This window comes from Juglans microcarpa x Juglans regia, chromosome 2D, assembly GCF_004785595.1.
Source record: "Juglans microcarpa x Juglans regia isolate MS1-56 chromosome 2D, Jm3101_v1.0, whole genome shotgun sequence".
Lineage (NCBI taxonomy): Eukaryota > Viridiplantae > Streptophyta > Magnoliopsida > Fagales > Juglandaceae > Juglans > Juglans microcarpa x Juglans regia.
The window spans coordinates 34,838,522-34,861,018 of record NC_054596.1 but is presented as its reverse complement, the minus strand read 5'-3'; the positions used below and the strand labels follow the sequence as shown (position 1 = coordinate 34,861,018).

Sequence of the window (22,497 nt, the reverse complement as noted above, 5' to 3'; positions counted from 1 at the left end):
CTTTGTATTTAACATCCGGATCCAATGAAGTGCCTAATAATACAAAGTTTCGATATAACAGGCTTGGTTACATCAATCAGAAGGGGAAGCCACTTTTGAATGTGAGGTTGGGGAAGCAAAATGGAGTTAGTTTTGCCATTTGAATCAAAATTTGTAAGCCTGAGGAAATTTCCTGAGACCACTGTGCAGAGCAGAGATGTGGGAGTGGGAAAAGCGCGTCTGGTGATCCAGGGTCATCTATACCTATAGTTGCTACTCGTAGGGCTACCAGGAAAACCAAACCTCCACAATGATATCCTACTGACTGAAGGTGGTGAACCACGAAACTAAGGTAAAATCTTGCAAGATGGGAGATCAAGCAAGTGGGAGTTAGCTACGAAGAAGCTAACTACTTCCAAGGAGGAAGCAAGAACTGCATAGAAGGTGGGCACGTCGATCGAAGACTAAACAGGATGGCAGTGGGAGGTGGGATCAGTAACTCAAATCAGAGAAGACTTCAGGTTCTCTGAAGACTACAGGGTCGCTGATGTGTGCCAGGGTCGGTATGAGACCAGATATTCCCAGTGCAGTGGGAGTTGTGAGTTACCCTGCTAATGTGTTAACTAAGGAAACTACACTTGAGGAACTAAAGTCATTCAGTTGGTCTTCTAGCTTGAAAACAAGAGCTGCTTGTAAAGGTGAAGGGCATGTGTTGGAGACAATGGTTGACATGTGATTAAACGAGTCTCCAAGTGGGAGATTGTTGGGTTTATGGAGCCTAGTTTGTGGGCTGAAGAAACGCCAGATAGAAAGTTTGTTCGATAGTTGTGCGATAGGTTGCTCGAGCGAAGTTCAAGTAAAGAGTTTGCTTGAGGCTTGCTCTATAGGTCACTCGAGCGAACATTGGACAGAACGTTTGCTTGGGGCGTGCTTGACACTCCACTAGAGCAAATAATCCAAAATCTATTTTTCTTAGGGTTTTCACCACTTGCTATATATATGTATGTTATATATGCTTTGAGACAGATTTTAAGGCATGGAGAGCAGCCTAAAATAGAGATATAAGAAAGAGAGAGGCAACCCTTGTATGTGTGAGAGAGAGAAAGTGAGGGACAGACATTTTATTGCTCCATAGTGTTCCTACTTTCTTCTCAATAAAATCATCTACAACTTTGTAGACGTAGGCACATCACTAAATCACTTAAATCTTGTATCGTGTGATTGTTTACTTTTCTCATTGCCTCTTACTTGCATGTATCATCGTTGGTAAGAACTTGGTGGGTTTTTCTACAACAACCTTCAACCAGTTGGATGCTCGAACTAGTTATTTGGTATCATTTTTAGACTTGTTTTTATTTTCTACATTGTATCTCCAATTTTGGGGTGCTTGTTTGGGTCTTCACCCATCTTAATGTATTTTTTGTTTATAAGTGAGTAATCTTGATCAGAAATAAAAAAAAAAAAAAAAATTGACCTTATAAAAGAAACTTCCTTTTTTTTTTTTTTTTTTAAATGTTGAAAAACCTTCCATAACTATCTTGTATACGCTCCATTCAAGAAAAAGTAGAAAATGATCTTAATCAATATAGTTACAGCTTACATATTATCAAAGGAAGAACTAGTATTTGTCGTGATTTATTGCTTGTACAACTCAGATACAAATAAAGGTGAGGCCTTTGTGGCCAAAATAGTAGTTAAAGAGGCCGCCACAATGTAGCTTAACAAGATGATACTAGGAGACTTCCTAGATGCAGCAAAGGCAAATCCATGTCATACTTCCATGAAATTGGTTGATTGAGGCTGTTATAATGGACATCAAACTCCTACTTCGATCATCTAAAGTAGGGAATGTCTAGAAAATTCATTGGAATAAAAAAGGATTAGCCCATCAAATTGCACAATGGTCTACTTTGAACTATATATATGAAAGCAACCCCTTGAACAAAATATTGTTGCCACCTTGATTTTCACAATGGAACAGATCCGTCGGCAGCCAATTTGTAATATTAACAAGCTCTATATGGTATGTTTACTTTTAAATTCAATGCAACTTTCCTAGGAAAAGTAATGGAAGTCAACTTCTCTCTTAGCCAACCTACATTAAACAACTTTCTCTCCGTACATTTTCCTAAATTCAATCCAAGCCACCCCTAAAGCAGAAAGCACCTCAATTTATTTTCTTTTCCTCTCTTCCTTCACTTCACATGAAAAACTTAGTTATTCTTCTAGCTTTTTTGTTCTAGGGATGGAGAAATCCAATTTCCTACGTGTTTGAAACCTCGAAGCAACACAAACACCAACACTAGCATTCCAGGCCATGGATATGAACAATAGTCAATACGACAAATGATGTTCTATTTCAACACACATGAAACTCACGCGCTACCACGACTCTTCTACTCAAGCATCTACATGTATTGAACCCTTCACTTCTTCGAACTCAATTCTTCCTGATATTATGTTCCATATTTCAAAATCCTAAATGTCACCAAATACAAGATATTCCCAATTAATTTTAATCCACTGTCTTATTGCATACGATAGATACACTCGTTTATCCTGGAGAACAAGACCTGCAACAATTGTGGCACTCCATTCGTTTGTAAAGGACTTGGCGAGAATTCGTGGTGCCAAGAGTGCTGGCCTTTTGATCAACACCCAGGGTTGAGTCGGGTCAGGCGTACCTCATCCAAACGGAAATGCACGAATGAGGTCGCAGATGTACACTCGCAGTAGAATAGATAAAGGTTTAGTTGGTAAACTAAGGCCTTGTAGTACTAAGAATAAATTAGATCATTTCTCATTAATTCCGCTTTTAGAAATATATACAACCCATATACATCATTCAATGCCTAAAGGGCGGTAGACTGGATACAAGTATTCACCCATTCTGAAAGAAATATGTATAATTCAAAATGTCACACGGCTCCTACAACAGAGACAAGCCTCCATACTTAGGGTTCGAGCAAGATCGGTTATTCTTCCTTGGGCATCACCCTTGGATCTAATTTTGTATCAAAGTTTATGGTTCCAAGGATAAAACTATATGTAGGTTAGGCAGCCATGTCCAAACTGCTAATGAGAGATAATGCTCTAAAAGATATAATGAACAATTTCATGTAACAATGAAAAGACACATATATGTATGCATGGCTAGGAATCACTCTCTTTGGCGTAGACACATGGATCCATAAACATGGTGAGGAATCACTCTCTTTTTGAAACACATATATACATAAGCATATTGAGGAATTACCCTCCAAGGAATTTTCCTCTATTGCAACATACTTTAAAACTTAAGTATTTCAAAGGTGAGGAATCTACCTTTGTTCCATTTTGTAAAATTTGTAACACTAGTCACATAGCATTTCACAGTTATAATATAAACATTCGTCACATATACATATGTCGCCTAATGGGCCCACAAGGGATGAGCTCCTCCACCATTTGAAATCGTGAAATCTCTCCCACCCGACTAACATGGTGCAAGTCAACTTGCCTATACTCCAACACATGTCGACTTTCACACAAAGATATACATATTATACTGGAAAAACATCTACCTCGTCAACTGACTCGAAGGCACCAACACCTGATATACCGGGGATTCTTCATCCCGACTATTAGGTGAGGCCAACACGATATCGCCAATCATTCACGAGGACTCTCTCTCCTATATAAAGCTTGCGGAGACGTCTCGTAAGAATGGTTTGGGGAATTCTCCGTCCAGTCCCATCATGATTGACACATGTTATGGATTCCTCACACAGAAATAAGGTTTCTCACACAGAGATATGCATCAATAAAAGCAGTAAACACATTAAAATCTTGAAAATCAGGGAGTAAATACAAGGATAAACATAGTGATGAAAAATAAATTTATTCATGATCGGAAAAGGGAAAGATTACAAAATATGCATATGCTTCTTACATACAACATTCACCACACATTCTCCAGTACTATCTTAGAAGCTAATCTACCTCTCAGCGTTGGATTGCTACTTCACTATACTATTCCTTCCATGTTTCTTCTAAAGAATTTGACTATACAAGATTACAGGTGTTTGGGATCCCAAAAGTGATATTTTGTTACATGTCCAAATTCCTTTTATAGGGTGGAACTATTAGACGTCATTCTGACATACTCCTGACTCCATGTATGCTTGGATATAAGTTCTTTAACCTCAACTGTCATACTGCAGGTTGATAGAGATAGATGGCTAGGGCATGGTCCACACCTCCTTACGGCCTGCCAACTCCTCTGTCTTTCATTGAATGAGGGTCTTCCATGTGGCTTTGGCCCATACATGTGGGTTCAGATGATATGACCTGCTGAGTCATAATCTCTTCTACAGACCCACTCCATATGTGACCCTTCAGGTGGAGTGTGGGCTTTTGCGTATGACCTGCCACTCATCCGAGCACTTCGGTATTGTCCTGGAAAGCTCCCATACTTGCTCTAGTCTATCCTAGACCATTGTTCGCCTTGGGCAGGTAACTCTTGTCTCATCAGACTCACTAGCCTTTTCCGTTTCGTGTTTTCACCCTCACAGTAGGCGACTTTTCTGGCTTTCCTACCATAAGGCGAGACGTTCATCTCTAACTTGCATTGGGATGTGTCTACCAGGCTTTTTACAAGTTGCATGCTCGCCCATATGTTGGACTAGATGTACTCTATAGCACACATTACTATTTTCCACCAAACCAATGGAGTGGTCCTTCATCTTTCTTTCCACTCAACTCAAATTATCCTTAAATCATGCTTTACAGGTCATTAGTGTGGCTAATATAAATATGGAAAGCGCTCTCGCGTGACCAACTCACTTTCTCATGTAAACTCCTCATTTTTTGCATCATCCCACTGCACCTTCACTAATGGTACAACTTTAGATTCCAATCTCTTATCCTTCCAGATTTGGAAAAATTACTCGAGGTTGTTGGTTCTTGAAACTTTTCCTTAACAGGGAAACGTGGAACAAGTTGTGAATCCCTTCATATTTTGTCGGTAAGGTGACTCGGTATGCTACTGGGCTGACTTGTTCTACCACCTGGTATTGTCCAATGTACCTTGGGCTTAATTTTCCTTTTAGCCCAAATCTCTTAACACTTTTCATAGGTGATACTTTAAGGTACACCCAATCGCCATCCTCAAAGATCAACTCTCTTCTCCTATGGTCAGCGTAACTCTTCTACCTACTCTGAGATGTGGCCAATCTCGCGCGTATGAGTTTGACTTGCTCTGTTATCTCCTGGATGATTTTTTGGTCTAATCACCTTGTCTTTTCCTACCTCACCCCAACATATCGGCAATCTAGACTTTCTCCCATACAACACCTTCTAAGAGGCCATTTGGATAGTTGCTTGATAACTGTTGTTGTATGCAAATTCAATAAGTGGGACATGACCTTCCCAAGGTCCCTTATAATGCAACATGCATGCCCTCAACATGCACTCAGCCCAAGGTCCCTGTCCAATTTTCCGTCAGTTTGGAGATGATAAGCACTACTAAACTCCAGCTTGGTACCCATTGCTTTTTGCAAACTTTTCAAAAAATAAGACATAAACCTCGAATCTCGATTTGATACTCTTAGGAACTTTGTGTAAACTAACTATTTCCGTTAGTACAATTGAGTGAGTTTACTCAGTGTGTCCGTAGTGGTGATCGATAAGAAGTTGACGCTCTTGGTCAACCGATCAATTATTACTCATATGGAATCTTTTCCATTGGGGCTTCAAAAAAAGAAGCCAAATCTCTCCATTTTAAACTCAGTGCACTGAGTGTGCACATAGGAAATACCATATAGAAAACCACTTTATCTTCAAAGTGCATGGTGCACTTAGAAACAGAGATGTTGGTACTAACATAATAATAGAGGGCACAGTTTTACACATGTCGTAAGGTCAGGACAGAAGTAGAAACAAAATGTCATGCTAGAGATTTTTAAATGCAACATCATATAGTAACAGAGTACTGAGTAGATAAATATCATATAATCATATATAAATTCTAGACTTCATATTCTCCCTTTTCTACAGTTGAGAACAAAGTACCAAAAATAGTCATGTCTATAAAGAATAGTGCAGAAAATGACCGAGGTTGTTTTCATAACAAAATATGAAAGTTTGACATAAAATCAACCTCAGACAATTTCTAGGCAAAGTCTAGCATAGGAGCACTGCTTATCTGAACTCTTTAGCACAACCAAAACTTGTCTCAAAACATAACCGAGCCAAAACCAATCGAAACTTGAAAAAAAAAATTAGTAAAGTCTATAAGTCAATAGAATTTAACTAGAACCTCAAAAATAAGATAAAACATGGTAACTCCAAAATCTCCAGCCTTCTAACTCATTACCCCACAACTTCAAGTCAACCAAAATAACTTCTGAGGCTGGTCCAAACTACTACAATTATAAATATGTCTATTTACGTATTTTATAAACACTTGCTACCTAATAGGCCGACCAATGTAATCAAATCTAACGACATCTCATCAATTATGTTTACACCACAAACTCCAATTCTGAACATGTCATTGTTTCCTCTCTGTCTAAAACACTTAAATATGACTTCCAAGACTCGACTTTTCACAACTCAACCAACACCCTTATTTCAATAAGCAGTGTAAATGTAATTTATGTTTGGTTAGGATTAGGTGAGTCTGTATTTAAATTCAAATTATGGATAGATGTAATTTTAAATAGGATTCTATGATTGCATCTGATAAGAATTGAGTATTTGAATAGAAGTTATTCAATAAGGATAAGTATTTGAATTGTAACTCTTATCAAATCTTGTTTATATTATAAGATAAGAGTCTACAACAGTCATATGTATGTTTCGAGTCTAAGAGTCAGTTGAAGAGATAAAGACGCAAGCATTATTGAAGAAGCTAATGCAGATTTGAACTTGATGCAATCCAGAAGAAGTGATCCAATCTGAGATGTTCGCAAATAGTTAACAACATATCTGACTAAGATTTTGAATAAACCTGTTAGCAGAGTCATTCTCCAAATCAATCACAACATTTCCTATTTATAGAGGAGTAGGCTGAGGGTTTTAGAAATACACTTGAACAACACATGCACAAACATTGAGTGCTTGAAGATCTGGGTAGAACTTCAAGAGATCGTGTAAGAGAAAATTCTTGAGAGAAGGATTTTTCAAAAATCTTAGTCCGTGGGATTGAGTGAGAGCATACTCCAAGGGAGAGTTGTCGTGTTCAAGTTCAACCACTGGAGGTTCCTACTCAGTAGGAAAGACAAAGATTGGAGAGAATAAGAGGTTTTGGCTATCTACTGTAGTAGAAGACAAGCGGGTCGATTGTGTTGGGTAAACATGTCTAGTTACAAAGGTTTTGTAAACATTTTACTTGTAATACTCTCAATCAATAAAATTGGCTTTCTTGGGTTTAGTTGTCCTGTAGGGTTTTACCTTTGAGGAGTTCTTCAAAGGGTTTCCCTTCATAACCAAATTTGTGTGTTAATACTCTTAATATTTTATATTGGTTACTAATCTGTGCTAATAGATTTTGTTCATCATTCACATGCATAATCAGTGATACTTTGGTAATTTCAATTGGTATCAGAGTGTGGTTCACTCAATCTAAGTGTGTTCCGTTCCCTTAAAAGATCATGGCGACACTATCATCACTGCCACATTTCGTTGGTGATAACTGTGCCTATTGGAAGGTAAGGATGAGAACGTTTCTAAAGTCGCTTGATGAGAAAGTCTGGCTAACCGTGGAGTCCGGATGGACAAGGCTCACAACACCTATAGAAGAGTGGATCAAAGAGCAATCAAGCAGCTGTAATTGGAGCAACAAAGGTCTAAATGCCATTTTCATGGCAGTTTCTCCTGATGAATTCAAGAGAATTTCTATGTGTGAGACATCCAAGGAGATACTTAGGATATTTTGAAAACTACACATGAAGGGATCAAAACGGTGAAAAATTCCAAATTACAAATGTTGACCTCAAAGTTTGAGGAGATAAAAATGCTGGATGATGAGACTTTTAATTAGTTTTATACTAAATTAAATGACATTGTTAATTGTAGGTACAATCTCGGTGAAAAGGTGGAGGAGGCATGAGTTGTGAGAAAAATCCTGAGATCCTTGCCTGAAAGGTTTCGACCAAAGGTGATAGCCATAGAAAAAAAGAAAGGATTTAGACACAATTCGGATAGAAGAATTGGTAGATTCTTTACAAACTTATGAATCTATGCTTTCACAACAAAAGAAAGGTAAGTCCATCGCACTCAAAACTGCTAAGGAAGAAAATCAGTCTGATGATGAAGATCTTTGTAATGATGACTTAGCTCTTGTGGCCATAAAATTTAAAAGATTCATGTTTAATAAAAAATTCTGGTAAGATGAAAAAATGTAAGAATTTCACTAAAAAAATGAATCTGAAAAGTGGAATAAAGACAGAACCGAGTCTAAAGATAAAGTCTAATGTCATGAATGCTCTGGTTTTGGTCACATAAGAATGGAATGACCAAATTTTAAAAGAAAGGTAAAAGTTTTGAATATTACTCTGAATTATGATTCTGACTCTGAAAGTTCAGATACATCCTCTGATAATGAAACTGTCTTTATTACTTTCTCTGTCTCTGTTACTGATTGTGCTGACACGAGCAAACAATGTGCTAACGACAACATGGTTGTTTGTGATACTAGTTCTGATGTTGCCACAGAAGTTGCTAATCATGAATGAAGTGTGCATGAAGCATATAAGGACTTATGTGAAGAGTTCGTCAAAATCCAAAAGGTAAATAAAAATTTGTACAAAATCCTAACCACCATAGAGAATAAGAAGAACAATTTGGTGGAGGCACTGATAGTAAAGGAACTGGAAGTGACAAGGTTGCGTGCACAGAAAGAGGTGCTGGAAAAGAAGTTGGCAACTTGTTAGGAAGTCAAAGAAAAGACTCTCACTCAAAAAATCATTGAACTACTGAAAGTTCAAAGAGATAGTTCCGATCGCACAAGGTTGGGATACAAGACTTCCGAAGATCCACATCGTAAAGCTTACCTTGCCTCTACATCCAAAGTTATCATCACCTTTGTATAAGGAAGTAATGTAGAAAATGTTTCAAAAAAACTTGTGAACAAAGGCAAGTCAACAATGATTTCTCCAGGTAAGTCTAAAGGTATGTTTGTCCGAACTTGTCATTTTTGTTGAATTATTGGACACAGTAGAACAAATTGCTTTAGACTTAAAAAAAAAGAAAGAAAAATGAAATAGAAATAAGTTTTCGAGCAAGGATACAAACCTAGAAATTAAGGTGGACAAATTGAGCAATCAAATAAACACCCTAGGTAAGAAACTTGGTGAACTATCTAAATTGTGTTTTCTTAAAAATATGAATAATATGAATATCAAGACCAAATGGGTAGTGAAAGAAAAGGCCGTATGTCTAGTAGCACACACAACACTCAAAGCTATAGACACTAGCATGGCGTATCTGGACAGTGCTTATTCTAGACATATGCCAAGAGATAAAGGGTTGTTTAAGAAGATTGAGTCCACCAATGGAGGATCTGTAACTTTCGGTGATGGAAGTACAACAGTGAAAGGAAAGGGAAGTGTATATGTTCCTGGTTTACCTACTCTTCATAATATTCTTTTTGTTAATGACCTCAAGGCCAATCTGTTAAGTATTAGTCAATTTTGTGATGATCATCTTTCTATGCAGTTCTCAAAGGATGAAAGAAAAGTCTACAGTAGTGCTGGAAAATGGATCTTGAAAGGAACCAGAACTGCTGACAACTGCTATGGAGTCTCTCCTATGAACACGATATGTTGTCACAAAGTAGAGTTTGATGAAATTGAGTTGTGGCACTACCGTCTAGGCTATATCAGCTATAGGGACATGCAAAAGATCTCTAAGAAGGAAGCTGTATGTGGACTACCTAAAATTTTGAAAAACAAGAAGATGGTGTGCGGAGCTTGTCAGGAAGGAAAGCAGACCAAGGCACAGCTTAACAAAATAGTTTATATAAATAGACCTCAAAACCACTTGAGTTGTTACACATGGATTTGATGGGTCCTACTCAGACTGAGAGTCTCGACGAAAAGAAGTATATAATGGTCATTGTGGATGACTACTCAAGATACACATGGATCATTCTGTTGAGAGACAAAATAGAAACCTTCGACCTTGCGAAGAAACTGTTTAGACGACTTCAAACAAAGAAGAATTTCTCTATCTCTCGTATTCGTAGTGATCATGGTAGAGAATTTAAAAATATTAATTTCTCTTCTTTTTATGATGAACAGGGGATACATCAAGAGTTCTCAGCCCTAATCACTCCACAACAAAATCGAATTGTGAAGAGGAAAAATAGGACAATACAAGAGATGGCTCGCACCATACTGAGTAGCAAAAAGTTGGCCTTATACTTCTGGGGAGAAGCTATCAACACTATTGGACACATCTTAAACCGTGTAGTCTTTCATCTAGGCACCAAACTCACTCCCTATGAGTTATAGAATGGAAAGAAACCCACGTAAAGTACTTTAAGGTGTTCGGGAGTACATGCTACATTATGAGAGACAGAGAGAATGCCCCACAAATTCAATAGTAAGAGTGAGAAATGAATATTTCTTGGATATTCATCAAATAGAAAAGCTTACAAAGTTTACAATCTACGGACTAAGACAGTGATGGAGTCAGTCAACGTAGTTGTGGATGACAACTCTAAGGAGATGACCAAAAAGGAACTTGACAACTTTATCAGGAAGGCTGAAGAAAACTCAACTGATCAAGAGGACACGGGTCCAGTAGAACCTGCTACACCAAGCTCAGTTTCACACCATGAAAAAGAGCACTCTAGAAAGATCAGCCACAATCATCCAAATGAGAGCATCCTTGGAGAATTGGATAAAAGTATGAGATTAGGAAAATGTGTTTTAAATCAAGTCTCATACGTTTGTTATTTATCTCAGGTTGAACGTAAAAATGTGGAAGAAGCCTTACAAGATGAAAGCTGGGTCAACGCCATGCACGAGGAATTGCACCAGTTCACTCGAAATCAAGTATGTCCAAGACCTGAGGATCACAACATCATTGGAACAAAGTGGATCTTCAAAAGCAAGTTAGATGAACATGGAATCATTGTTCTAAACAAGGCCAAACTGGAAGCACAAGGATACACCCAAGTTGAAGGAACTGACTTTGATTGCACTAGTAGCTCTTTTGGAATCTGTTCGCATATTGCTAGCAATTGCAAGCCATTTAAATTTTATGTTTTATCAAATGGATGTTAAAAGTGTTTTTTGTGAATGGCATACTCAATGAAAAAGTATATATAGAACAATTAAAGAGATTTTCTAATCACTTGTATCCTGACCATGTTTTCAGGTTAAAGAAAGCTCCTTTATGGATGAGAGACGCTTGCATGGTATGAGAGACTAACGAAATACTTGCTTGAAAATGACTTCATAAGAGGTCAAGCTGACCGAACACTTTTTTAAGAAAATCTGGTAAGCATCTACTTATTGCTCAAATTTATGTAGATGACATTGTGTTCAGTTCCACTCTTAACAAACTCTCACATGACTTTTCTAAAGAAATGAAAAATGAGTTTGAAATGAGTATGATTGGGGAATTAAATTTTTTTCCTTGGGATTCAAATTAATCAAGCTGAAGGAGGGATTTTTATTTTGCAATCTAAATATGCTAAAGATCTTGTTAAGAGTTTTGACATGGAAGGGAAGACATATGCTCACACTCCGATGAGCACCTCGGTTAAAATATGTTTGAATTCTACAAGTAAGAGAATTGATCCTACTTTGTATAGAAGCCTGATAGGAAGTCTTCTTTACATTACTACTAGCAGACCTAACATTGCTTTTAGTGTAGGTGTTTGTGCACGATATTAGGCTAATTCTAAAGAATCACACCTCATAGCAGTAAAAACAATCTTGAAATACCTGGGTGCTATTGTTGACTATGGCATATGGTATTCAAAAGATTCAAATCTAAGTTTGATTGGCTATTCTGATGCTGACTGGGCTGGTAATGCTGACAACAAAAAAAGCACCACAGGTGGGTGTTTTTATGTCAGTAGCAATCTGGTAGCATGGATGAGCAAGAAGCAAAACTCCATCTCCCTGTCCACTGCTAAAGCCAAATACATTGTAGCTGGCAGTTGTTGCACTCAGCTTCTTTGGATGAAAAAGATGCTTGAGGACTATGGGTTTTCTCAAGATACTATGACTATCTACAGTGATAATTCAAGTGCAATTAGTAACTCGAAGAACCCTGTGCAACACTCAAGAACCAAGTACATAGATATAAGACATTACTTCATAAGAGACTTGGTTTAAACAAAAGTAGTGTCTTCGGAACACGTTGATACTGATCACCAACTGGCCGATTTGTTCACTAAACCTTTAGATGATCTAAGGTTTGAATTTCTAAGGAAGGCCATTGGTGTGTGTGACATGCCCTAATTTTTTTTTTATAATAATAAAAAAAAGAGGGTGTTTGTTTTGCTTGTTTCTTAAAAAAAACTTCATGTTGCTATCATTCTGCAAGGTACAAGCATTATGAGTGTACCAAGTCTTTGAGCTTTGTGACTCCACCAATTCATTTTGCTGGAATCGAGGTAGATTTTGTCTGGCATGTGTTTTTACTTTTGATGCACAACTCTTAAGGAAGACCACACAAGGATTCTATTCTCTACATTGTGAGGAGCTTAAATTTGACCTCCTAACAATTTGGTGACAACATGCGTATACTCATACAATGCACAAAGAAGGGGGGAATCTATGCCTTGAATTGACTAAAACTAGTTCAACCTAGTACCAAATTGAAAAAGGTCTCCTCTTGTCATGCATTAAGGTTGATCCTTCTAGAAAAAGTCGGGTGTTCAAAAGTCATTGTGGAAAAAGACGAACACTCACGCATGGATCTAAACTCTAAAAGTTTTTGTAGAAAAAATTGTTGTCTCAATCACTGTGGAAAAAGATGAGCAATACAAAATGAACATATAGAGTAAATATGGCTTTGTGCTTAGAGGGAGTTGCTTTTTAGGGTATCTAGGCCCTAGCATAAAGTTTGACTTTCAAGGAAAGTTCACCCTTATTGGAGCAAACCTGAAAAAATTATAAAAGAAAGGGGGAGTACAGAAAAGAAAGAAAAATAATAAGAATATTTTGGAAATATTTTTTTCCTCACTCACATACACACGAATTCTTGGCAGGTCATCAATTAAGAAAAATGCTCAATTGTGAAGACTCACCAATAAGAAATACTTCTCCTAAATAAGTGGAAAAGTGTTGAGTGTAATAAAGCTTGTATAAGGAAATTACTCAAAAAGGCCCAAGCTTTGTGAATAAAAAAAAATACATGATATTTTTGCTTTTTGGTCCTTTAAAATTGTTTTCTTAAAAAACCAAAAAATTTGAAAACAAAGAAAAGGGGCATGAGTAACTAGAATAGGAGTGGGGTGTTACCTCTAAGGCATGCTCTACGTGTTAGAAAAAGGGGGGCCCGCGTGCATGGCACGTTCCAGGTTTTGGGCTGGAAATGAAAAAGCTACTTTGTAGCATTAACTACACGTCAATCACCTTTAATCTCCATTAAGCCTCGGTTCTCTACTCTATTCACTCTATTTGTCTTCTCGATACACCCTTAGAGAGAAACACATCATATTCAGTCCGTGCATCTCAAGAAATTTATGTTTATCTTTTGCACAAAATCAAGGTAAGTCTTCTCTTTGGAATGTATTTCTTAAGTTTTTGTTGCTTTAGGACTCTTTTTAGGGTTCTCTCAATCTCTGATTCCTTAAAGATCTCTGAAATCTTTTGGAAACCTAGTTGGCTTGGGACTTGAAAATCTTTTTGAAGGGGTTAAATAATTCTTTGAAAAGCATTCGTGGTGGTTTCTTGTTGTAGAAGGTAACGAACAAAGGCTGCATGTGAGTTTGTTAGATTATTTTCTCAATGTCGTTGTCGTTCATCCTGTGCTGTGTTGATCCTGTGCTTAGGTTTAGATATTTTCCTCATTTAGTAAAAATCGCTGAACATGTATGTGCTTTCTGGATAATTTCCTAGAAACATGTGTGTGATTGGATTAATTTTTTAGAATTATCTTCATGTTCTTGGCCCTGTTACGTCGATATTTTGGGAGAAAAGTGAATCCGGTTACTTTGTTACATTGTGTATTTATCATGATTAGAAATGATTTTTTTTTTTTTTTTTTTTTTTTTTTTTTTTTTTTTGTAGATGAAATACAAGTCAATTGCAAAGGAAACAAAGTTTGATAGCAAAGCACCTCCAATAAATTCCTCCAGTGAGGGAGAATCTGACTCTCATGTAGAACTCCAAAGAACTCTCCTAAAAAAATCCAAGGCGGTAGATAAAGAATCTGTCCCTTCTGAAGGAGTGGAGAGTATATCAAAGCCTCCTACCAAAAGGTCAAAACCACCAAAGTTTGTTAGTGAGGAAGCAGAGGCAGCCTACAAGATTGTGTTCTCCAAAGGGAATGTTCTTGGAGAATAAGAGGTAACTCTAAGTGATGTGAATGACCTTGCTTTTGAATTCATTACTCACATTTTTGCTGACAGAGAATGAGAGAAAATTACTAAGGGAGCCCCTGCCCCTATATTGAAATTGTGAGGGAATTTTATGCCAACTCTTTACTGAGTGAGGACAATAATTTCATTACATCCACTGTTAGGGATGTTGACATGATCATAACTCCCGAGATTATTAGAGAGTTCTATGAACACCATAGCAGGTTTTCCATACAAGGGTATGGGGACCCCATCAAAAGCCCAAATGAAAGATTTGTTTGCTCAGTCCAACGCACCAGCATAGCCCCCGATGACTCATAGAATCTCTATGAAGTCAATGCTCCATAAATATAGGTTTCTTGCCAAAGTTGTATTGACAAATCTTTGGCCCATCACTAGGCATATCGAGCTGACAATTGAAAAATCCCAGTTTATGTATGCTCTAGTTAAATGTGTACCTATAGATCTTCCCTCCTATATTATTGATGTTATTTCCAAGGCCAGGGCTGACATGACGGACAAGGAAAATCTGCCATTTGGAGGTCTCATCACGAAGTTGGCTAGAATTGCTAAAGTTCATTTAAGGAGCACAGAGGCCATAATAAAGATGTATGAGAAGATCTCCTTTAAAACAGTCACGAAGTCAGAAGCTATAGTTAGTGGAAAGAAAAGAAGCGACGCTGAGGCATCCACATCTTCCCATCTACCCCAGGACAATCTACCGAAGTGCTTGAAACAACTTCAGATTTTGCAGTCAAAATTTGATTCTTTTATGGATAAGTGGGAAGAAAAAATGGGAAAAATGGAACAAATGTTAGCAGACCTACAGGATGAGTCAGAGAAAGTGAATGATAGGCTGCAATAAGTTGTTCTGGATGTGGATCAGATTCTAAAGATAGTAAATCCACCTGAAGAAGAACAAAAATCAAATTCTGACTGATGTTGACAACACATAGGGGGAGATGGGATGAATCTGTCGGTAGAGGGAGTAGCAGGGCAGTGCTGACAGAATGCGGACACCACCACCACCACCACCTTTTATTTTTATTTTTTTTTGAAAAGTTTTTTTTTTCCAGTTTGGTCTACATATTGAACAATGATTTCACTTGCTACATTAAACTGATATGTGTGTGGTTACGTTAAGACTCATTGTGATACTTCAAACATTTTGCCTATGATGAATTTTTTTGATATGAAGTATAATTGTCTATATGAGATCTTTGCTGGTTTAAATCACATTCATCCAATATATATTTTTGTCATCAATCAGTCAAATGGGGAGATTGTAAATGTAATTTATGTTTGGCTAGGATTATGTGAGTTTGTATTTAAATTTGAATTATGGATGAATGTAATTTTAAATAGGACTCTAGGATTGCATCCGATAAGGATGAATATTTGAATAGAAGTTATCCGATGAGGATAAGTGTTTGAATGGTAACTCTTCTCAAATCTTGTTTATATATAAGATAAGAGTCTACAAGAGTCCTATGTATGTTTCAAGTTTAAGAGTCAGTTGAAATGATAAAGACGCAAGCTTTATTGAAGAAACTGAAGCATATTTGAACTCGATGCAATCCAAAAGAAGTGATCCAGTCTAAGATGTTCGCAAATAGTTAGCAACGTATCTGGCTGAGATTCCGGATAGACCTATCAGTACAGTCATTCTCCAAATCAATCACAACATTGCCAATTTATAGAAGAGTCGGCCGAGGGTTTTAGAAATACACTTGAACAATACATATTCACAAGCATTGAGAGCTTGAAGATCTGGGTAGAATTTCAAGAGATCGTGTAAGAGAAAATTCTTGAAAGAAGGATTTTCCAAAACGCTCAGTCTGTGAGATTGAGTGAGAGCATACTTCAAGGGGGTGTTCAAGTTCAATTACTAGAGGTTCCAGTAAGAAAGACAAAGATTAGAGAGCGTCAAAGGTTCTGGCTACTTACTGCAGTAGAAGACAAGCAGGTCGCTTGTCTTGGGTAAACTTGTCTAGTTACAAAGGTTTTGTAAACGTTTTACTTGTAATACTCTCAATCAATAAAATTGGTTTTCCTGAGTTTGTTTTCCCTGTAGGGTTTTACTTCTGATGAGTTCTTTAAAAGGTTTCCCTTCGTAACCAAATTAGTGTGTTAACACTCTTAATATTTTATATTGGTTACTAATCTGTGCTAATAGCTTTTGTTCAGCATTAACATACATAATCAGGGGTACTTAGGTAATTTCAAGCAGCATGACCAAACTCCACCTCAAACTCTTAGAACTCTCATATTAGATCAATAACAACTAGCCATAGATGGACCGAGAATTCCACAGTAGAAAGAGTGAGCATTGAGCATCTTATATCGAACTTGGATCAGTGGCACTGAGGTGGCATAGAGGAGATATTCTATCCATAGCAAACCACTGCAATGCAAAGGGAGGGTTTGCGACTAGTCGGTATAGTGGAGCTATTTGTGTTTGCTGGGGAGTGGCTTAGACTAATGGTATGTGGGCGGCACTCGGTGGTGCCATGGAAACATGGTGATCACTAGCATTGTAATGAAGCAAAGAGACATTGAGAGAGAGTTAAAGAGAGACCGAGAGAGAGATTGAGAGAGAGAGAGAGAGAGACTAAGGCGCTTGCCGATGGAGTGCTCGTGGTCAGGAGGAGCAGTGACGACAACAAGGACAGTGGACAAACGACATGAGGCTTAGGCATGAGGCCGTTGGTGGAGAGTGGTGCTTAATGAGTAAGCAGCTTGGTAGTGACAGTGTGTGATGGGGGTGGCTGCTACAACGCAGTGTTCTAGCAAAGAGAGGGGTGGGAGACGGGCTAGCAAATCGAGAGAGTGTGAGATGCATATGAAGAGAAACAAAAGAGAGATGGATGGGAGGGGTGGATGGAGACTTAGTGAGGCGGGGCTAGAATGAATTCACAGAAGAAAGAGCAGGAGACGAGCGGGGGAGAGAGAGAGAGAGAGAGAGAGGACTTACTAGTGGCTTTGTGTGATGTTCGGTGGTGGGGCAAGGCTTGGGTTGCGATAGTGAGCGACAATCACAAAGAAGAGAGGGAACATCTATGAGAGAGGGAGAACAACTTAGAGAGTAGTCGGAGTGATGAAGAAAGAGAGGTAGACAAGAGAGGGATGACGGGGGCATGCATTGGGCTGGCAGCGGAAACTCACAGAGGATGAGAGAGAGAGAGAGAGAGAGAGAGAGAGAGAGAGAGAGAGAGAGAGAGATGTATTGGGGCGCTGGAGAGGAGATGAGGGGAAAACGTTTTCGGTGTTTAAGGGGTATGCGGGCTAGGCTTTGGGCCTTAATTTACCCAAAGTTGGGCTTGAAATGGGCTGAGCTTGGGCTTCAAACAGATCTGGGTTATGGCATGGTATATAGTTCGGTGCTTATAAGATTACATGCAATGGTAAATGCTTGAACTCGAAAATACAAATAAGAAGTAGAGTTTGGCTCCTTGTTTGAGGTGAAGTGATCTGTTGTACTGAATCATAATCTCCATGTTGGGGTTGCTTATTGTAGGCGTTGGATTCTACTTGGACTTGTTCAAATCCTTTGGCTGGTACAGATCCTCAATCTAGCTATAATTAGAAGTAGAATTAGGAATATTAATACTAATTAAAACCAGCTAGCTAGAGTATTTTACATGTTTATCTTTATACCGATAACGATAAGTCACATAGATGTATATATAGATATTAATACGTCAAATAGATGTATATATAGTTAATGATACGTCGAATGGATATATATAGCTATGTGATGAGAGTGCATGCGCTGTAATCAAACATCAGTTTTCGTAGTATAAATAGTAGGGACGTCATCCAATCTCTAACATGCATGCAAATTTAAGATTCGTCAGTTATGGCGGACAAAGTAGTTAAAACCAACGTATTTTGCATGCTTGTCTTGCTGATAATCTCATGCGCTTTCACCGTAGCAGTGGCGACAGTCTCGTACGACAACAAAGCTATCCTCATCAATGGAAGAAGAAGAATTCTTATCTCAGGATCCATTCATTACCCACGAAGCACTCCTGACGTACGTACCATTCGAATGCAAACTTCATTCTTCTTCTGTTTAGACATGGCTTAATTTATGCAGGTTTCTTTGGTGAATATATACAGATGTGGCCTGGTCTTATTCAGAAGGCTAAATTTGGAGGGTTGGATGTCATCCAGACGTATGTCTTCTGGAATGGGCATGAGCCTTCTCGAGGACAGGTAAACCATGATAAAACAAATGTCATCCTATCTAGTTTTATTTATTTACTTCAAATTTATTTGCCTTTTTCATCCATTTTCTCTGTGTTCTACAGTACAATTTCCAAGGGAGGTATGATATAGTTCGTTTCATAAAATTAGTCCAGCAAGCTGGTCTTTATGTGCACCTTCGAATTGGTCCCTACGCTTGTGCTGAGTGGAATTTTGGGTAAAGACATAACAACTCTGCACTACAAACATATATAAAAGAAGATTTTTTGTGACAGTGATTTAGATTAAACATTCTGATTATGAACTTGTTCAGGGGCTTTCCTGTTTGGTTGAAGTACATTCCTGGTATTGCCTTCAGGACGGACAATGGGCCATTCAAGGTAAGAGATATGGGTGCTTGTAATTAATTAATGTTCATTTGAAATATGTTAAAATTTACTTTTTGTGATATTCTGTCATGTATAACTAATTAAGTGATTATTTATGACATTTCTTATTAAAGGCTGAAATGCAAAGATTTACCACAAAGATCGTCGATATCATGAAGGCAGAAAGATTGTTTGAACCCCAAGGAGGCCCAATAATTCTAAGTCAGGTTTGTAAGACATATACATACATGTATGAGTGCATGCATGCATGTATCTATGTGTATAACAATGAACATGAACCTAAATAGCTGCTCCTAGGCCTTATTTTCCAATTCATTTTCTGTGGAATTGGCTCATTCAGTCAGGCAGTTTTTATAATCTTCTTCATTGCTTGTCTATGGCAGATAGAAAATGAATATGACCTAGTGGAATACGAAATTGGTAATCCTGGAGTTGCTTACTCGAGATGGGCAGCTGCAATGGCTGTGAATCAACACACTGGAGTCCCATGGGTCATGTGCAAGCAACAGGATGCTCCTGATCCAATTGTAAAACTTCTTATAACATTTCTCTGCATGGCAATTTAAACTTTTGAATGTCTTAAGCTTATATTCTCTCTGTTCATATTACAGATAAACACTTGCAATGGTTTCTACTGTGAAAACTTCACTCCAAATAGAAACTATAAACCCAAAATGTGGACAGAACTCTGGACTAGCTGGTAATTTTTTTGATTCTCTCCAACATATTATGACATTTTGATGTTATAATTAATTTCACTGAAGCTCTAGCTCTTTGTAAATCTTACAACCAGGTTCACGGAATTTGGTGGTCCAAATCCATATAGACCGGTGGAAGACATAGCCCTTGCAGTGTTAAAATTCATACAAAATAATGGCACATACTTTAATTATTATATGGTGAGTCAATCCTTCCTAATATATGTCTACAAGTAAATCCATCCAATTGGGGTTTAATTGGAAGAAATCATGCTTAGAGTTCTGTTTTCTTTGTCCAATTTCACTGTAGTATCACGGAGGAACAAACTTCGGCAGGACTGCTGGGGGTCCATTTGTTGCCACTAGTTATGATTATGATGCTCCACTTGATGAATATGGTGAGATTTCATGAATAGAAAGAAACCTTTATATTTCATGCAGAATTCTATAATCTTTTTTGATTGTCTCTGATATACTCTATGCATGTCAGGGCTACCTAGAGAACCAAAATATACCCATTTGAGAGACTTGCATTTGGCCATCAAGCGTGCTGAACCAGCTCTAGTATCCTCAAATCCCATGGTCATGTCACTTGGGAGAAATCAAGAGGTATTCATCTTTACAGATTGCCAAAGCCTGAATATTTTACTCCTTTTTCTGCTTCTCTGTGTTTGGGTGCAAGCAAGCACTTTTGTTACAGTCGAAGTTCTATTCCTGGTTCTTTACTGCATACTAATTTGGGACACAATTCTTTTATTCATTACAAGGCTCATGTTTTCAAAGCACGTGGGCTTTGTGCTGCATTCCTATCAAACTACGACCAAAGATATTCTGTAACTGTGAACTTTGGAAATGGTCGTTACAATCTGCCTGCTTGGTCCATCAGCATTCTCCCTGACTGCAGAACTGAAATTTTTAACACAGCAAAGGTAAGAAAAAAAAAATACCCTTGTTGATGATCTCTTATTTACATAATCATTGTCTTTCAAGATTGGACTTTTGGATTCAACCCTAGCTTGTTAACTTTGAGAACATATCAAGCTAGTGAGACCAAAAGAATTAGTTTCAACTAGTGAAATTCTCGTCTATTCTGTTTTCAGACACGTCTTCATGGCTCGCATAAGAGTATGGTGCCGGTGATGGGATCCTTCTGGTGGCAGTCATTCACTGAAGCTGTTGCCACTCCTGCTGATAAAGGTTCATTCACAGCAGATGGATTAAAGGAGCAACTAAGTGTCACCTGGGACACCACTGACTATTTGTGGTACATGACAGAGTGAGTGACATGGAACCTCAAATAATGTTGTTGTGATCAGTTGCTAAACTATCTTTATCACTTTTGGATCTGATCTTTTGTCCCCACAGCGTGACTATAAACGCAAATGAAGGATTTCTAAGAACCGGAAAGCTTCCTTTCCTCAGTATTCAATCTGCTGGCCATGCTTTGCAAGTTTTCGTCAACGGCCAATCAGTTGGTACACATTTTTTTGCCCATACGATAGTAGTTTTGGGAAATAAAGCTTTTGCTCTATTCTACTAACTCAAGGATTTTCTACTCTTTGGTAGGAGTTGCTTATGGGAAAGCTGAAAATCCAAAACTATCATTCTGGAAAGCAGTGAATCTAAAAGTGGGCGTCAACAAGATTGCTTTGTTAAGCGCTACTGTTGGACTTCAGGTCAGTATTTGCATTCTTGATCAGTCTACTCCTTTTGCAAAACATTCTTGGCTGCACCGGAACCACACATTTATCTTCTTTGGTCGTTATGCATCTAGTTTTTGTTGATTTCAGAATATCGGCATGCACTTTGAGTCATGGAATACCGGAATTCTTGGCCCGGTCACCTTGTCGGGTGTCAATGATGGAAAATGGGACATGTCACGATGGAAATGGTCCTACAAGGTTTGTTTCCTCCATAGCCTCCCTCACTGATCTCAAATGTCACTTCCCATCATACTGAAAAAAAAAATGGAATTCAAAACTTATATACCAGCAACATGAATCATTCATATATAGAGCCTCAGTAGTAAAAAGGCACCTGAAGTTTTCAAAGAAAATCAATTCATAATTGAGCCATAAAAACAGTTCTCTACAGTAACTTGTGGAATGAATCAGTGTCTAAATAACATATGCCATTTGAGATGAAGCCTGTATGCATGCTAACATGAAAGTAATACTCACCTGTGCATGATTTTGAACAGAAAGGTCTACACGGTGAAGATATGGGTGTTTTTTCATCTAGAGGAAGCTCCTTTGTGAGATGGGCAGGAGGAGCAGGACTGGTGACAAGGCGCCCTCTGACATGGTACAAGGTAATTAGAACGATCCTGGTACCCAGATAATGGCTTTTTGAATTCTAGTCCTCCGGAATTTGGGGCAAAAATATGCAAGTTTTTCTAGAAATATTGATTTCATTATTGGTATTTTCAGACTGCTTTTGATGCCCCACAAGGAAATGAACCATTGGCTCTAGATATGAGCAGCATGGGAAAAGGTGAGGTATGGATAAATGGCCAAAGCATTGGGCGCCACTGGGCTGCAAACAAAGCATATGGTAGCTGTGGCACATGCAGTTATACTGGATATTACAATGAAAAGAAATGCCAAAGTGATTGTGGGAGCTCCTCTCAAAGATGGTGAGAGGAATTTTAATAATTCTTAAAATCAAACCTAATTGCATCCACATCTCTGCAACA

The 22,497-nt window shown here is 38.0% G+C and overlaps 2 protein-coding genes across 2 annotated transcripts in view; both read left to right on the top strand.

The window, feature by feature from the left end:
* LOC121248479 (beta-galactosidase-like) overlaps window positions 1-22,497 on the top strand; it is a 51,456-nt gene that overhangs the window by 28,801 nt on the left and 158 nt on the right. The gene's annotated exons all lie outside the window — the stretch shown is intronic.
* Window positions 18,366-22,441, top strand: LOC121248482 (beta-galactosidase-like). The gene is made up of 17 exons (XM_041146956.1): window positions 18,366-18,542; window positions 18,629-18,724; window positions 18,820-18,932; window positions 19,029-19,095; window positions 19,218-19,310; window positions 19,488-19,631; window positions 19,716-19,804; window positions 19,898-20,003; window positions 20,113-20,200; window positions 20,293-20,411; window positions 20,570-20,731; window positions 20,903-21,078; window positions 21,168-21,277; window positions 21,369-21,478; window positions 21,593-21,703; window positions 22,003-22,113; window positions 22,232-22,441. Exons 1-17 carry the CDS (start codon window positions 18,366-18,368, stop codon window positions 22,439-22,441), a joined length of 2,082 nt encoding a protein of 693 aa, XP_041002890.1.

Excerpts from the sequence above, each read along its gene's own strand:
- LOC121248482 (XM_041146956.1), top strand. The coding sequence starts at position 18,366 with ATGGCGGACAAAGTAGTTAAAACCAACGTATTTTGCATGCTTGTCTTG. Across the intron at positions 20,201-20,292 it reads TGCTCCACTTGATGAATATG|GGCTACCTAGAGAACCAAAA; the intron begins GTGAGATTTCAT and ends TATGCATGTCAG. Across the intron at positions 21,079-21,167 it reads TATTTGTGGTACATGACAGA|CGTGACTATAAACGCAAATG; the intron begins GTGAGTGACATG and ends TTGTCCCCACAG.